General features: G+C 39.6%; 1 protein-coding gene across 1 annotated transcript; it reads left to right on the top strand.

Annotated features, from left to right (window-relative positions):
- Positions 1-539: 539 nt before the first annotated feature.
- LOC130933570 (kinesin-like protein KIN-14I) lies at positions 540-6,407 on the top strand. Its single transcript, XM_057863198.1, has 20 exons — positions 540-696; positions 778-1,020; positions 1,120-1,194; positions 1,286-1,354; positions 1,446-1,520; positions 1,612-1,677; positions 1,774-1,848; positions 1,938-2,114; positions 2,231-3,046; positions 3,130-3,211; positions 3,313-3,408; positions 3,499-3,672; positions 3,763-3,869; positions 3,943-4,123; positions 4,220-4,379; positions 4,457-4,710; positions 4,798-5,018; positions 5,108-5,284; positions 5,604-5,998; positions 6,086-6,407. The coding sequence occupies exons 1-20, from the start codon at positions 658-660 to the stop codon at positions 6,201-6,203; spliced, it is 3,600 nt and encodes a 1,199-aa protein (XP_057719181.1). The 5' UTR covers positions 540-657; the 3' UTR covers positions 6,204-6,407.
- Positions 6,408-18,323: the final 11,916 nt, after the last annotated feature.

Below are 18,323 nucleotides of genomic sequence, written 5' to 3'. Positions count from 1 at the left end.
TTGTTTATTTTCTAATGTGAATGTATGTTTTTGGATGAAAATTCACGTGCAGTTATCTTTATACGAGGTTGATAATTGAGAATCATTAAATGATTTAATGATTCTCAATTATCAATTTCACATAAAGATAACCGCTCGTGAATCTCCATCATGATTCTAATTCTGAACAGCGGTGAGAAGAAATGAAGCTACTGAATGGATGCGTAAAACACTTGGAGTAGTCGCAGGGAGAGACTTGCCAGCAGAGCCTTCTGAAGAAGATTTCAGGGTCGCCTTGCGAACCGGTATTATCCTCTGCAATGTTCTCAACAAAGTTGTACCCGGTTCAATTCCCAAGGTACCCGGTTCAATTTCGAATGAAAATTTACATACGGTTTTCTTCGTGTGAAATTAATTGTAAAGAATCATTAGATATTAATTTAGTCAAATATATTAAATCATCTAAAAATTTTTAGCTAAGGACTTCACATGAAAACAACAGGCTGTTCACCCTTTTCCATTCACATCTTATGAGATTAATTCAACTACTCACATCTTGAATTCTAATAACAGATAATTCAAGCCCCCAAGGATTCTGTCCTAGTTACTGATGGAGGAGCACCGATTGTGTTTCAGTATGGTGAAAATGTGAAGAGTTTTATTGAAGCTGTGGGAGAAATGGGGATTCCCACCTTCGAAGCTTCCGATATGGAAAAGGTGCTTGCTTACTATATTCAACTAAATCAAATAGCATAACCACAATGTTGTTATTTAACTTTACTAGTAATTTGTTTGTAGGGTGGAAATTTATCAAGGGTGGTGAGTTGTTTGTTAGAGCTCAAATCCTATGCGGAATGGGTACAGGGAGGGAAAATTGGGTCATGGAAATTGGCTGGCCTTCCGAATTCAAAGCCACCCTTGATGAAAACCCTTCTAAGGAGAAACTCTGAACCATCCATGATGAAATCCATGGGGAACACATTAGGGGACAAAGATTCTTCTGCTACTGACAATGATCCCAAGTCTAACCTCATCCAGATGGTTAGAGGAGATTCTATTCTATTCTATTCTATTCTATTCATATTTACAATTTTTAAAGATATATCAAATTTAATTAACTCGTTGGATTGATATTTGTAGAATTCAACCTATCCTTCTTTAATTTCATTAGTTCGTGAGCATTTGTCAAATAAGAGGACAGAAGAAATTCCTTTTGTAAGTGTTATTGTTCCTATCAACTTAGGTTTCAACCACCTTGATTTTATGCCTCCTTATCCAAACTCATAGTACCTATTTGCTATAATAGGTAGTTGAATCCCTGCTCAGTCAAGTCATGAATGAGTTTGAACAGCGATTGCTTGAACAACATGAAAGGGTATGCATGTTTCTATTTTTAACTCTATGTTCACCAATGTATAGTTGATTGACTTTGTGGATCAAGCTGAATATGACATTTTAAATGACAGATTAGAACAATTCAACAAGAAAAATTATCATCATGTAAACCAGATGAAGATCGATTGCCTGAAGGACAAGAAACGGTGCGCATTCTCTATTTTCAACTGCATGTTCACTATTGTATGTATATAATAGACTCTGAATCAAACTGAATATGTGATTTTAAATGAATAGAAGGTTAAAGAAAAAGTATCATCATCTAAACCAGATGAAGAAAGATTGCCTGAACGACAAGAAACGGTGTGCATTCTCTATTTTTAACTGCATGTTCACCATTGTATGTATATAATAGACTCTGTGAATCAAACTGAATATGTGATTTTAAATGAATAGCAGGTTAGAGAAATTCAACAAGAAACAGCATCACCATTCAAACCAGATAAACAGCGACTCATTGAACAACAAGAAACGGTACATGTCTCTATTTTCAACTGCATGCTCACCATTGCATATATAGCATACTTTATGAGTCAAACTAAATATAAGATTTGAATAAATAGAAGCTTAAAGAAATTCAAGAGCAACTAAGAGCAGCTCAACAAGAGCTGCTTAGAGCAGCTCAACAAGAGCAGCTTAGAGCAGTTCAACAAGAACAGCTTAGAGCAGTTCAACAAGATAAAGTATCATCATCTAAACCAGAACCTTTGGTTTCAAAAGCTGCTCCTATTGACGAAGAGGTAAAATTTCTTATTCTTGAGGTATTTGTCTTACAACAGCAAAAGAAAAATGTTTACATTTGTCATTGTCGTGATCTGGAATGTTTGATTTCTTATTTGGTTCGAGGATTGTAAAGATGGAAGAAAAGGAAGAGAAGATAGATACAAAAGAAGAAACAATGGAAGAAATGATGGAAGAAACACAGGCCGAAGAGGTTGAGATGGAAGAAGAGGAGGAAGAAATAGATGAGATGGAAGAAAAGGGAGAAGAAACAAAAGATCTAGATCTTCCTCGGGACAATGGACCAAGCCTCGAGTTCTTAAGACAACAAGAGAATATCCGAAAAGAAGAGTTACTCCGACAAGAAGAGATAATCCGACAAGAGAGAGCTCGACATGAAGAGATAATCCGAGAAGGGGAGAGAGTCCGACAAGAAGAGTTAATCCGACAAGAAGAGATAATCCGACAAGCGGAGAGAGCTCGACAAGAAGAGATAATCCGACAAGGGGAGAAACTCCGACAAGAAGAGTTAATCCGACACGAAGAGATAATCCGAGAAGGGGAGAGAGTCCGACAAGAACTAATCCGAGAAGGGGAGAGAGTCCGACAAGAAGAGTTAATCCGACAAGAAGAGATGATCCGACAAGCGGAGAGAGCTCGACAAGAAGAGATAATCCGAGAAGGGGAGAGAATCCGACAAGAAGAGTTAATCCGACAAGAAGAGATAATCCGACAAGCGGAGAGAGCTCGACAAGAAGAGATAATCCGACAAGGGGAGAAACTCCGACAAGAAGAGAGAGCTCGACACGAAGAGATAATCCGGCAACACGAGATAACCCTGCAACAAGAGAGAGCTCGGCAAGAAGAGATGATCCGGCAACAAGAGATAGCCCGACAACAAGAAAGATCCCGACAGCAAGCGATAGTCCAACGACAAAACAAGAGTCTCCAGGTAATTTTGTAACATACACTGATGTGCACACCATTCAAATATTGTTGGTGGTAAATAGAGATTTTATTCTTGCCATTCTTTAGGATTTGAAAACTATAGTCCATCAAACAAAATCAGGAGTACAGGCTATGCACATGAAGTACCAGGAAGATTTCCTTGTACTATGTAAGTATAATGATGATAATACTAATAGTAATTTAAGGAGAAAAAAGATTATTAATAACAGTTACCTATGTAATTACTAACTAGCTTCCTGTAATAAATAGGCAAGCATGTGCGTAGCTTAGTTTCTGCTGCTGCAGGATATCAGAAAGTTCTTGAGGAGAACCGTAAGTTATATAATCAAGTGCAGGATCTGAAAGGTAAACTCTAATGGTTAAAGAATTAAGACTGATAACATTGGCCACTGGTTTTTCTATGTTCTAATTGACTTATTTATTGTATGTTGGTAGGGAATATTAGGGTGTACTGCAGAGTTAGACCCTTCTTGGGCGCTCCATCGCCCAATCAGAGTGTCGGTAGTATTGATGATGGAAGTATCTCAATCTTAACACCTTCAAATTATGGGAAAGAGGGGAAGAAGACATTCAATTTTAACAAATGTTTTGGTCCTAGTGCAACACAATGTTAGTCTTTCTTTGTGTTCTTTAACTATATTTTTATTTATTTATTTATATTTGTATGCTTACTCACTGTCATTGTTTGCTTGCTTTCAGCACAAGTTTTCGCCGACACACAACCTCTGATTCGGTCAGTGTTGGATGGATACAATGTCTGCATATTTGCCTATGGCCAAACAGGATCAGGAAAAACATTCACTATGGTAAAAAAAAATGCTTAGATTACAAATGTTGATTCTCTTAGAGCAATGATAACTCTATGAATGTTGAATGCAGTCTGGGCCAGACGATCTTACCGAGGAAACCATGGGTGTCAACTACCGTGCCCTGAATGATCTTTTCCTACTTCAGGATCAGAGGAAGGACACCATTATCTATGAGATTGGTGTTCAGATGCTTGAGATTTACAATGAGCAAGTCAGAGATCTACTATCCACAGATGGAGCTACCAAAAAATATCCTTCATTTGTGATATACAATACTATACTTTATTTATTTGTACATGAAATGATTTTATTGAAAATGTGATATGATCCTTAACCCCTTCTCACATTAGAAATTCGCAACCGTTCCCAGAACGGACTCAATGTGCCTGATGCCAACCTTGTTCCTGTTGCAACAACTGCTGATGTCATAAACTTGATGAACTTGGGAAACAAGAATCGAGCTGTTGGTTCTACTGCCATGAACTCTCGTAGTAGCCGTTCTCACAGGTAAGCAGAACTTGTGCTGTGCTGTGTGAAAAACATTACTTTTCTCTATTTGGTACTAAACCTGATTGTTATTGCAGTTGCCTAACAGTTCATGTTCAAGGAAAATACCTGACATCGCCGAAAACCATTCATGCTAGCTTGCATCTGGTTGATCTAGCAGGAAGCGAAAGGGCTGATAAAACTGAAGCCACTGGAGATAGGCTCAAGGAAGCTCAGTATATCAACAAGTCACTTTCTGCCTTGGGAGATGTTATCTCTTCCCTTGCTGCAAAGAGTTCCCATGTTCCCTACAGGAACAGCAAACTCACCCAACTGCTTCAAGATTCTCTTGGTATGCATTTCATTTTCAATTTGTATCCACTCCTCGCTACTTTTCTCACCTTTCAATATAAGAAGCTAAGTAAGTTGTATGTATCAGGTGGGCAAGCAAAGACACTAATGTTTGTTCATATTAGTCCTGAGCCTGATGCAGTTGGAGAAACACTTAGTACACTTAAGTTTGCAGAACGTGTTGCCACTGTTGAACTTGGTGCTGCTAAAGCTAACAATGCTGGTGGTGATAATAAAGCTGGTAATAACGCTAATACTAGTGGTGGTAGCAGCAAAGATGGTGCTGATGTCAAAGATCTCAAAGACCAGGTTCTTATTAATTATTATGAAAAACATTTTGCTATATCATAGTGTGTACTACTTTGTATCAAGAGTTTTGTAACGTGTTGTTTGTGTAGATTGCTAGCTTGAAGGCAGCTTTAGCAAGGAAGGATGCAGAACTAGAACAATATCAAGGCATGAACCTTGATGGAGCAAAGTTGAATAAATCTCATGGATCCACTCCTTCACTACGTAATTTGGGTTCTACTGGAGGTGCTAGGAAGCTGCCAAGAGATGATTCTGCTAACTCAGAGGTAAGGTAACAATGTTATTAAGTCTAACCATAAATTGAGAAAAAATAAAAAAAGGTTAACTTATTTGGCTTACAATATTTTGTTTAGTTTGAGTTTTCATTTACAGTGTTTTTTGTTTTTAGAATTTTATCAAAAAAACATGAAGCAAAAACAGAAAACACAATAATGTTATAGTTTCTACTGTTTTCCCTTTTTCCTTCACAGAATCTTGAAAACATAATAAAACACAAATAGTATTCTCTACTCACTAGTCATGTTGATAGTAAACCTGTGAGTCCAAAACTGATATTTAATTTGGTGTGTTTGTATGGTTTGAAAGGGCCAAAACCAGGACGAATCGAAGCTGAAAAGAAGAAGCTTAGATTACGAGGACATGGAAACTGGGTATGAAAATTCTGGGGACTGGATGAACAACCATAATAATAAGATGGCAATGGCAATGGCAATGAAGAGGAATGATAGCTTAACTAGTAATGATAGCCTAGTGGCACAATGGGAAGCAGATAACAAACCATCATCTCCATCTTCTAGTCCAACTTCATATGATTATGATGATGATATGGCAACCAATGATAATTCATCTGAGGCATCAGACATGAACTGGCAACCAACACCTAAATCAACCTCCTCCACTCCTTCAAATGCCTCATCAAGCCTTAAACCAAAGAAAACAACAACAACTGCTCCTCTTAAACCAACAAAGACCGCGGACAGGTATTTTATTTCTTACAACTAATAAACTACTTCTTTGTTGAATATTTTTGTTTTACTTTTATATAACACTGGATGGAAAATATATAGGAGTCCTGCATCATCAGCTCCCACACCAGCAGCAAAGAAACCAGCAGCAGCAGTAGGTAGTCAAGTAAAAAAGGTTGCAGCCACTGATGTAAAGAAAAGAGTTGGGGGTGCCAAGTGAAAAGTTGTTGTTACATTACAACTATTAATGCCAATTCATGTTTTCTTGCTCCACTACTGCATGTATTTAAAATCTTTGTGAAGGGAAGAGAGAGTGGTTTTTATATGTCTATGTATGTATATTATTCTTTGCAGCGTTACAATGCGTAAGTTGGTGCCAAACTATATGAAAAGATATGGTGTAAAAGAACAAAAGGAGATTCAAAACAAAAGTGGGTTATAATAGTGTGAAAAACTGAAAATGTTAATAAAATGACGAGTACACAACAAATGATGTATATGTGCAGCTATTTAAATAAATAAATAAACAAATAAAAAATAAGTAATTATTTCTTTTAATATTTAAATTAATATTAGTTCATTCTTAATTTTTTTTACACTGATTCCTATCTTTTTCAAATAAATAACTAGTTTTTGAAGCGTCCACAATAATAAGAAAATCTTTTTATTAAATTTCAAGAATAATTTACTAAATTAAACTAGTTGAAGATGGATACTACCACATTGTTCTAAAATTGAAATAACACGATTTAATTTAAACCGGTTTGAAATTTAATTTATTAGCTTTTCAGCTAAACTGATTTGTCCGGAATTTTAATAAAAATAACATAGTTTAATCGATTAAATAGTGGGTTACCCACAAATTTGTACAAAAAAATATAAAACCTAGTGAAAAACTACGATTTATGCCTGGAAAAATAAAATAAATCGGTAGCCTTTTTTTGGTTTTATGCTCTTCATGAATCAGAGGAAAACCCAGCATGCAATCACAATTTAGGGCTAGAATCACATGCAAGTATAATACTAGATATTTCTCACGATTTACGTTCATCAGTTCCAATCCTTTTAATAGCGTTGTGTAGAACCAATGTACATAATAAATAAATTAAATAGATCAGAGCTCAACTGTGATGGGAGTTGTTACGGTGGGTAACCGGAGATTAATGGACTGGACTGTATTTGGCCGGCCCAATTGTCTGCGGATGGTAACTTCCGAGCAGGTTTGCACGCTGGAACCTCCTTCCGACTTGTGTACGAGAGTGAATGGGGGGTGGTACCTGCAAAGACACTCCGATGCCTAAGTTAGCAAGGGTGTGAGCAGGTTTAGAATGTATTGGGCTTAGAGATACCTGAAGAGTGTCAGTGTATTTATAGTGGTGAGCCCATAACCACCGTTAGAGTAGTGCCATATTTTTAGGGTGTTAACCGTCCCATTATCTTAGGGAGGTTAAGATATGGTTCGTGGAAGTGGTTAGAGAGATTTTAGGGGCAGTTACTCATTTGAATTGATGTTAATTTGCCAACTATTCTCCGTCCCGACTTCTTTAGAGCAAATCGTAGTCGAGACCGACTTCTTAGTACGAAGGTCGGTGCTCAGCAAGGCTCAATCCTCTGGACTAGGCCTTTCGTTTGGATCTGGGCCTTTATTATTGGGTCAGGGTATGAACAGTGCCCCTACTTGAGCCCAAGATCTCTTTAAGACTTGGGGTCGAGTATTTTACTCGGGTCCGTAGCCGACTTTCGTGGAGGAGACACGGGTTTTTAAACCAACGTGATTTTCGCGACCTTTTGTTTCTGACAGTTACGTCTATTCAAGTGTCGTGTCCGTTAGGGATGCACCTAGGGATTGATGGCTTTGGTAACGGTGCACTCTTATTAATGACTGCCCCGTTTTTACCATTATGCCCCTAGAGTATTTATAAATACTTTTCCCTCTCTTTCATTATCTTCTTTCTGCGATTTTTCTAATTTTTTCTTCGTTCGTTCTTCATTCGTCCGTGCCACATTTCTGTGTCTCGAAGCTTTTACTTCCTGCAACCTTTGTCTTCAGAGAGAGGTTAGTTTCTGTTTCTCTTTCATATTTTTCATATGCCTTTATTTTGTAGATAAGTAGGTTTGTAGACTTTTACTTGGTTCCTTTTTCTCCCCTCTAGAGACCTTTGTTTTTGATTTTTTCTTTTCTTTTTCCCTTTGTAGGTTTCCTCATCTTCTTTAGAAAATGGCCTCCGTAGATTGGGTTGATGTTACTGTCCTAGGGGAGGAGCCGTTGGTTGATGTTGAGTTTATTACCCATCTTCGTACTCACCACCGGCTCTGTACCTCGGATGAGGACGAGCCTAAGTATGAATTGCTTATCCCAAGTTCAGAGGACCGAGTTTGCCATGGGAGGGCCAACGGAACGGCCCCTCATTTCTTCTTTATGTATGAATGCATGATCACCCGTCTGGGCGTTTTTCTTCCTTTTTCAGATTTTGAGATGTCTGTTTTGCAACACTGTCGGGTTGCCCCTACCCAGCTTCACCCCAACTCTTGGGGTTTTTTAAAAATTTATCAATTTATTAGCCATGCTTTGGAGTTTCCGACCTCTCTGAAAATATTTTTCCATCTTTTCCATATGACCAAGCCCTTCAGTGGGCTAAACAATAAACAACAATGGGTTTCCTTCCGAGCCATACAAGGTCGGAGAATCTTCACCCTTTTTGACGAATCCTTCCACGACTTTAAAAATTATTTTTTCAAAGTGCAAGCTGTAGAGGGTCACCACCCCTTTTTCCTGGATGATAATTCTTCTCCTCGCTTTCCTTTATACTGGCTGGAGGCCTCTCCTTGTGAGAAATATGGTTTGGATGACCTGGATGAAGTAGAGGCCGCCATTGTGGGGTTCCTCCGAGAAGTGTGGGGGAGGGCCCCATATTTGGACACTAAAAAGTTTCTCCAAGGGTCTCCGACCTTTATCCAAGCACAGCTAGGTAGCTTTCATTTGTTTGTTTAGATTCCTGACTCGTTAACTGAACTTTCCGACTTGTTTAATTCCTTAGCTATTGTTTTATTTTTCAGAAATGGCGAAGACGAATGCTCAGGAATCTTACCAGAGAGTCCAGGAGGCCAAAGCAAAGTCTCGCGCCAGGACTGGTGGTGCCAGGGTTATCTCTCCTCCACCTCCTCCTCGGAACGTTGGGACTCTTTCCAAGCCCATTGTGATTTCTTCTTCAGCTTCCTCTCAACCGCCTTCCGTCATCCGACCCTCCCCTGAGCCAGAGAAGAAGAAGCGCAAGACCTTAGAGTCTGGCTATTCTGGTGAGGTTAAGGCGGATGCTCTTGCATTCGTCCGAAAGAATATCTACCCCCATGCTCGTATAAGCATGGATGATATGTCCGTTCAGAGCCACCTTACCACTATGGTTGAGGAGAGTCTCAAGGCGGCGGGGGTTTGCAGCAAACTCTTGGATATTTTTGAGAAGGCTCCTCTCAGCTCTTTAGGGATGACCTCGAGGGTCGAGGAGCTGGAAGGAAGGCTTCGCTCATACCAAGAGCATGAGAGGGAGTTGAAGGAGGAAGTCGCCAAGCTGAAGGAGGAGAGAGATGCCCTCCGGGAGAAGGGGAAGGTTTTGCAAGCCCAATGCAACATGGAGATGGATTTGAGGAAAACAGCGCAGGCCAGCTATCAAAGTTTATTCAATGATCTGGTGTCTGTGAAGAATGATCTGCTGAATTCTCGGAAGGCATACGATGAGTTGGAGGATTCTATTGCTGATGGCGCCGAGGAGTCTTGGAGGATCTTCCTGGAGCAAGTCAGAGTAATTGCTCCCGACTTGGATCTTTCTCCTTTACATCCTGACAAAGTTGTTATTGACGGGGCCATAGTTGATCCTCCTGTCCCTGTGATCGTTTCTGAATCAGAGTTGAAGACTCGAGGGCAGAGGATCATCGAGTCTCCTCCTCATGGAAATGATGCTCCGAGTTCTTCAGTAGTTCCTCCTATTTCCTCTTCATCTCCTGTGGATGTCTCTCTTCGTGGTCCTGGTGGCGCTCCTCCTGACTCCGGTGGTGGTGATCCGTCTACTCCTCTTTCTAAAAAATGATTTGTGGGCTATTTGGGGGCTCGGCCTGTGAGTCCCCCCTTTTTTAAACTCTTCATATGCTGTTTGTCAGTTGGTGTTTGTTGAACAATTTCTTTTGGCCTTTCAAGGCCGTAAACAAAATATTAAAAAATACCCTTTTTAATAAGGGTTTTAAATTAACAAAATAAATACCCTTTTTTGGATAAGGGTTTAGGTTACCTTATGCGTGTATGCTTTTCTGATTTTGATTTTTCGAAGTCCCCTTGATCTTTTTCTGAAAACCTTTTCCTTTGGCTTGTCTGTTTTTCTGAGCCTTTTGTTTAAGGACTTTGGGACAGCCTTTAAACTTTTTTCCTAGGTTTTTCAATCTCTTTTTTATTATTCCCTATACTCAACTTTGCTTTAGTGAGTTCTTATGACTTAGGTTATTTTTGCGATGCGTTTTTCTTCTACTCGGTTCTTCACTCCGATTCACGGGTCGAAGTGTTTCCGAGCTTTTCTACTCGGATTTTCATTTCGACTTATGAGTCGGATTGTTCCCGAGTTTTTTACGATCAACTCATATAACCTCTTTACACCGACTTGTAACTCGTCGTTTTATCCTGACGACCATCTAGGTCGGTTCATGGGATTTTCACGTTTTGTCGAGCTTAAGTCGGCGCGTTTCGTAGAAAGACTTAGAAAATAGAAAGGAGTTTTTAAGAGATATTGTGAATAAAAAAAGATCTTTTATTGATTGGGGAGGTACCTTCTTGCTACTAAGGGTTTTTAATAGCCTATTTTCCCTTATCCTCTACTATGATGCCTCGTTAAAAACCCTTCTTCAGAAAAAAACCCTTTTACTTTTGGGAAAAAAATCATGAAGCTGGGAAAAGAGTACATCAGGGAGTAGAGTTCGCTTTTAACTGTAATACCTTTTCATATTACAAGCATGCCACGACCTCGGTAACTCGGTGCCATTCAGGTCAGTTACTTTATAATAACCTTTTCCTAAAACTTCATTGACTTTGTATGGTCCCTTCCAATTAGCAGCAAGTTTTTCTTCCCCTGATTTGTTGACTCCAATGTCGTTTCTGATTAAGACCAAGTCATTCGGGGCAAATGTTCTTCGAATGACTTTTTTGTTGTACCTTGTAGTCATCCTCTGCTTCAATGCTGCTTCTCTTATCTGGGCATCTTCTCGGACTTCGGGGAGCAAGTTGAGCTCCTCTTTGTGCCCCTGTATGTTTCCGATCTCGTCATGGAGAATTACCCTTGGGCTTTGTTCATTGATTTCTATTGGTATCATTACTTCTACGCCATAGACAAGTCGGAAGGGTGTTTCTCCAGTGGCGGATTGGGGCGTTGTCCTGTAAGCCCATAGCACTTGGGGGAGCTCTTCAGCCCAAGCTCCTTTTGCTTCTTGTAATCTTTTCTTTAGCCCTGCCAGTATGACTTTGTTGGCTGCCTCGGTTTGCCCATTGGCTTGCGGGTGCTCCACCGAGGTGAACTGGTGTTTGATTCTCATACTGGCTACTAAGCTTCTGAAGGTAGAATCGGTGAATTGGGTTCCATTATCTGTAGTAATGGAATAAGGTATCCCATATCTTGTGATGATATTTTTGTAGAGGAACCTCCGACTTCTTTGAGCGGTGATGGTGGCCAATGGTTCTGCTTCTATCCACTTTGTGAAGTAATCTATTCCCACGATCAGGTATTTGACTTGTCCTGACGCTTGGGGAAAAGGACCTAACAAATCCATTCCCCATTTTGCAAAGGGCCATGGAGAAGTGATACTGATGAGCTCTTCTGGTGGAGCCACGTGGAAATTTGCATGCATCTGACATGGTTGACACTTTTTCACAAATTCTGTGGCATCTTTCTGCAAGGTTGGCCAGTAGAATCCAGCTCGGATTACTTTCCTGGCTAGTGACCTTGCTCCGAGATGGTTTCCGCAGATCCCACTATGTACTTCCTCTAATACCTCGGCGGTTCTTGAGGTCGGTACACACTTTAATAGTGGTGTTGATATCCCCCTTCTGTAGAGAATATTTCTCACCAAGGTGTAGTGTTGTGCTTCCCTTCGGATCTTTTTGGCCTCTTTCTCCTCTTTAGGGAGGATGTCGAATTTCATGTATTCGACCAAGGGGTTCATCCATCCGAGGTTTAAATCGACTACCTCAAGTACTTCTTGTTTGTCTTCTATTTTTACTACCGAGGGTTCCTGGAGGGTTTCTTGGATCAGGCTTCTGTTGTTCCCTCCCGGTTTGGTGCTTGCTAACTTTGATAGGGCGTCCGCTCTACTGTTTAGATCCCGAGTTATGTGTTTGACCTCGGTTTCTGCAAAGCGCCCAAGGTGCTCCAGAGTTTTCTCCAAGTACCTCTTCATATTTGGGTCCTTTGCCTGATACTCTCCACTTATCTGGGAGGTCACCACTTGTGAGTCGCTGTATATCATCACCTTTGTAGCACCGACTTCTTCTGCCAGCTTTAATCCAGCAATCAAGGCTTCATATTCTGCCTGGTTGTTTGAAGCTGGAAATTCAAATTTTAGGGAAGCCTCTATCTGGGTTCCTCTTTCATCTACCAATATTATGCCTGCGCCACTTCCTATTTTGTTGGAGGATCCATCTACATAGAGTTCCCATGTAGTTGGTTTTTCCTCCTGATCCCCTGCGTATTCTGCAACGAAGTCGGCGAGGCATTGGGCTTTGATCGCCGTCCGAGTTTCATATCTTAAGTAGAACTCGGAGAGCTTTATTGCCCATTGAACCATTCTCCCTGCAACATCCGTCTTTTGGAGGATTTGCTTCATGGGTTGGTTCGTACGGACTCTTATTGTGTGAGCCTGAAAGTAAGGTCGTAGCCTTCGTGAGGCTATTACTAAGGAGTAGGCAAACTTCTCTAGTTTGTGGTATCTTAGCTCAGGGCCTTGTAGAACTTTACTGATGAAATAAACTGGATGTTGTCCGACCTCATCTTCTCTTATCAGGGCTGATGAGACAGCCTTGTCCGCTACGGATAAGTACAGGACGAGGTCTTTTCCAGATACTGGTCAGGTCAGAATAGGAGGTTGGCTTAAAAACTTTTTGAACTCCTGGAACGCCTCCTCGCATTCAGGAGTCCATTTAAACTGACATCCCTTTCTCAATAAGGAGAACAGTGGAAGGGATTTGAGTGCCGATCCTGCCAAAAATCTGGAAAGGGCTGCAAGTCGGCCGTTCAGCTGCTGGACTTCTCTCAAACAAGTCGGACTTTTCATCTCTAGGATGGCTCTACACTTATCGGGATTGGCTTCGATCCCTCTTTGTGTTAGCATAAATTCTAGAAATTTCCCTGCCTCCACCACGAAGGTGCACTCTGCGGGATTTAGTCTCATCCCGTGCAGCCTTATTGTGTCAAAGATTTAGTCTCTGCCCTTTCCTCTCAGATTTAGGCTTTCATTGTAGCATTTCCTCGCCAACTTTTGGTCTCCCCTTACCGTTGCTATTCCCGCTGTGGTCGAGAATTTCATGCAGAGGTGGGGAGTGGATACCACTGCTCCGAGTCGATTAAGGGTAGCTCTGCCGATTAAAGCATTATATGCTGACCCGACATCAATGACTATGAAGTCTATACTCAGAGTCTTTGATTTTTCCCCTTTTCCAAAAGTGGTGTGGAGGGGCAAAAATCCCAGTGGTTTTATTGGCGCGTCCCCTAATCCGTATAGGGTGTCCGGGTAGGCTCTTAATTCTTTCTCATCCAACCTTAGCTTGTCAAAAGCGGGCTTGAAAAGGATGTCCGCCGAGCTTCCTTGGTCTACTAGGGTTCTGTGGAGATGGGCATTTGCCAGGATCATAGTTATTACTACTGGATCGTCGTGTCCAGGGATTATTCCTTGCCCATCTTCTTTAGTGAATGAGATAGTGGGGAGATCGGATGACTCTCCTCCGACCTGATAGACTCTCTTGAGGTGCCTTTTGTGAGAGGATTTTGTGAGTCCCCCTCCCGCGAACCCCCCTGAGATCATATGGATATGTCTCTCAGGAGTCGACGGTGGTGGGTCTCTTCTGTCGATATCATCTCGCTTCCTCTTCCCATGACTGTCCGACCTTTCTATGAGATATCTGTCAAGCCGACCTTCTCTAGCCAACTTTTCTATCACATTTTTAAGGTCGTAACAATCGTTCGTGGAGTGACCATATATTTTATGGTACTCACAGTAGTCGCTGCGACTTCCCTCCTTTCTATTTTTGATGGGTCGGGGGGTGGCAGCCTTTCAGTGTTGCAAATTTCTCTGTACACATCCACTATTGAAACTTTTAGAGGAGTATAAGAGTGGTACTTCCTTGGTCTGTCGAGATCGAGTTCTTCCTTCTTCTTGGTCTCCCTCTCCCTCTCTTTTATTGAGGGAGGGTGCCCATGTCGCCAACTTAGGTCTCTCAGCTTAGCATTTTCCTCCATGTTGATGTACTTTTCAGCTCTTTCTTGCACATCACTCAATGAGATGGGGTGTCTTTTGGATATGGACTGCGAGAAGGGACCTTCTCTAAGCCCATTGACTAACCCCATTATTACTGCCTCGGTGGGCAGGTCTTGAATCTCTAAACATGCTTTGTTGAACCTTTCCATATAGGCTCGTAAAGATTCTCCAACCTCCTGTTTTATTCCCATGAGGCTCGGTGCATGTTTCACTTTGTCCTTCTGGATAGAGAACCTCATCAAAAACTTCCTTGAGAGGTCTTCAAAGCTGGTAACCGACCTCGGGGGGAGGCTATCGAACCACTTCATCGCTGCTTTCGATAGAGTGGTCGGGAAGGCTTTGCATCGCGTAGCATCGGAAGCATCAGCTAGGTACATCCGACTTTTGAAGTTGCCCAGGTGATGCTTTGGATCCGTGGTTCCGTCATAGAGGTCCATATCAGGGCTTTTGAAGTTCATTGGAACTTTTGCCCTCATTATGTCTTCGCTGAAAGGATCCTCCCCACCTAAGGGCGGCTCTTCCTTTTCGTCACGGGAGTTGCGACCTTTAAGGGAGGATTCTAACTTTAAGAGTTTTCTTTCTAACTCTTTTCGTCGTTCCATCTCCTCTTTTAGGCTCTTTTCGGTTTTCTTTTGTCGCTTCCGTTCTTGTTCTAGCTGTTCCAGGCGACTGTGGACTAATCCCATGAGTTCAGTTACATGGGATGGTCCCTCTTTTTCTGATTCGTGCCCTTCTGAGGAGTTTACCTTCGGGTTTTTTACTCCGGAGGTACCTTCCCTGTGTTGATTATCAATTTCCTGGTGGAGGGTGAAGTCTGCATCGTTATTGCCTGTGTCCAGATTCTCTTGCTCAGAATCTGTCTCCACATGACCTTCTTCGTGGGATCTGTCCGCCATTGGTGGCTGATCTCTCGGGTCCCCGGCAACGGCACCAATGTTACGGTGGGTAACCGGAGATTAATGGACTGGACTGTATTTGGCCGGCCCAATCGTCTGCGGATGGTAACTTCCGAGCAGGTTTGCACGCTGGAACCTCCTTCCGACTTGTGTACGAGAGTGAATGGGGGTGGTACCTGCAAAGACACTCCGATGCCTAAGTTAGCAAGGGTGTGAGCAGGTTTAGAATGTATTGGGCTTAGAGATACCTGAAGAGTGTCAGTGTATTTATAGTGGTGAGCCCATAACCACCGTTGGAGTAGTGCCATATTTTTAGGGCGTTAACCGTCCCATTATCTTAGGGAGGTTAAGATATGGTTCGTGGAAGTGGTTAGAGAGATTTTAGGGGCAGTTACTCATTTGAATTGATGTTAATCTGCCAACTATTCTCCGTCCCGACTTCTTTAGAGCAAATCATAGTCGAGACCGACTTCTTAGTACGAAGGTCGGTGCTCAGCAAGGCTCAATCCTCTGGACTAGGCCTTTCGTTTGGACCTGGGCCTTTATTATTGAGTCAGGGTATGAACAGGAGTATTTTTCCGAATTGTGATAAAGTTATAATAGTATTTGAATTTTAAAAGTCATATAAAATATCTTTTATAAACTTTTAATTACGAGTTTGTTAACATTTTTAATTATTAAAAATAACTAATCAAATTTGACTTTGAAAAATATTTTAAAAATTGTAACACCTATATAATTCGTAAGTTAAACTAAAAATAAATTATTTTCAATAAGTACAAAAAAAAAACAAAAATTTTGTTTGATAAAACATTTTTTAAAATTTAAGAGATCTACTTGTACGTATTTGAGAAATAAATGTAGATATTTTCAATTTTTATAGTTATTTTTTATAATTAAAATAAGTGCACTACACTCTTAATTAAGCTTCTTTTATTATGTGCAAGTTATGTTTCTAAATTTTCTTAAGTTATTTTTATTACGTTTTTTATTTAACAATTGATGAAAAATAATGATGAATCAAGATGGTTAATAATACAAACAAAAAGTCTAGGGCCAGTAACTTTTGTGTTTTGTAGCCAGTACTTAACTATCAAAAGAAAAGTGAGTGATCTTTTATCATTGGATGAAATCTCACACCATTAAAAATACTATTAATGATCAATTAATGATTACAAAATATAAAAGTTGTTGAGTCCTAATACTCCTTTAATATTCGTATTATCCAGCATGAAAGTTTAGAAAATCAGTTTACATAAGTATAAAGTTTAAGAACTAAAATACACATGACCCAAGAATTAGGGTAACTTTGATCTATTTAAAGGGAAAGGGATGACAAGAAAGAAAAAACAAAAGATGCCTAAGCTATGTCCTGCTGCAGGAGAGGCAGCCAATCATCCAAAGGTTGGAGCCATGTGAACTGCTCACTGTTACAAAAGATGTCAAATCTAGCCATGCAGTCTCTCAGTGAATTAGTGCAAAGCTGAATGAGGCTCGACTACACATCTTTAGATCAAATTTTTTTTTTAAAAAGATAATATTTTATTGATTTACTAGAAAATAAACCTAAGCAGAATCAGTTTCGCATTGAATGGAGAAGCACCATGCTCTAAATTTATCTATAACCCAATCCAAATAGTCCGTTGTTCACAACGAAGAACACTAGTACCCAGAATCGTACTGCCAACTAGCCAATTCCCCTCATGATCACGTAAAACACGTCGTACTCAACTTTATCACGATTAGAAAAAGTCTAGAAATCAGCAACTTTATTAAATTTTGGTCAACATGTAACTAATAAAAGAAAAGTGAGTAATTTCATACCATTGGATAAAATTTCACACTATTCAAAATATTATTGATAACTACTTGATAATTACAAATCACAAAAGTTGCTAAACCCTACTTCTTCTCGTTCAAAAAAAACACTCTCATCACAGTTGAGCTTTGATCGATCTAAATTATTTATTATATACATAGGTTCTGCGCAACGCTATAAAAAGAATTGGAACTGATGAATATAAATCGTGAAAAAATATTTAGTATTATACTTGCATGTGATTCTGATCATAAATCAATCAGTGGTTGCATGCTGGATTTTTCCTATCGTACATGAAGAGCATAAAATCAAGAAAAGGCCGACGATTTACTCTTCTTTCTAGGCATGAATTGTGATCTTTCATTAGGTTTTATATTTTTTTGTTAAAACTTGTGGGTGACTCGCGATTTATATAAATGTAGGGAGGACAAAATAGTACTCATTTCAGTTTTATAATTCGTAAATTATCCAAATTCTAATTATATAGAGAAGAATGTTAGAGAACTATTGGAATTTACTAATTTTTAACCATTAATTAGTTATCAATATTTAAAAGTATGAGATAAAATATATTATTAAATTACTAAATTAAAAGAATTGCATTAAAAAAATAAATTAATGATTAAATGATAACAAAAAATAATAAATTTTGATATTTTTAATTTTTCAATTATATAAAATTAAAAACAAATAAATATATTTATATATAACATTATCCTTTCTTTTCAAAGCTTATTCAATACACGCCCTAAATATGTGCTATTTCAGTTTTGCAACCTCTATGTACCACAAAACATATTACTGTTGGATTGAATGCTAAAGAAAATCGACTAATTTTTTTAATATTGAGTGTTCACGTGAGATTTATCAAAATATTGAATTTGTTGATAAATTTTGTTAATATGAGATATTGGTAACAACAACAAAATTATTGATCTACAACTCAAGCATAAAAGAATTGGTAACTTTTGTTATTATTATAGGTGTGTAGGTCATGAAATAAGAGCATGCAATGAATATCTAAAAGATGCTATCGAGGATAAGGAGGGAGAGGAGTTATGGGGTGAATACATTAGGACTGATCAATTTAATAGAAAATTAGAGACAAAAAAAATCAAAAAAC

This window comes from Arachis stenosperma, chromosome 6 (genome assembly GCF_014773155.1).
Source record: "Arachis stenosperma cultivar V10309 chromosome 6, arast.V10309.gnm1.PFL2, whole genome shotgun sequence".
In the NCBI taxonomy this organism is placed as follows: Eukaryota; Viridiplantae; Streptophyta; class Magnoliopsida; order Fabales; family Fabaceae; genus Arachis; species Arachis stenosperma.
The sequence above is the reverse complement of the archived record's forward strand: the minus strand, read 5'-3'. Positions and strand labels throughout refer to the sequence as shown.

Excerpts from the sequence above, each read along its gene's own strand:
- LOC130933570 (XM_057863198.1), top strand. The coding sequence starts at position 658 with ATGGGGATTCCCACCTTCGAAGCTTCCGATATGGAAAAG. Across the intron at positions 1,021-1,119 it reads AGTCTAACCTCATCCAGATG|AATTCAACCTATCCTTCTTT; the intron begins GTTAGAGGAGAT and ends TGATATTTGTAG. Across the intron at positions 4,380-4,456 it reads CGTAGTAGCCGTTCTCACAG|TTGCCTAACAGTTCATGTTC; the intron begins GTAAGCAGAACT and ends TTGTTATTGCAG.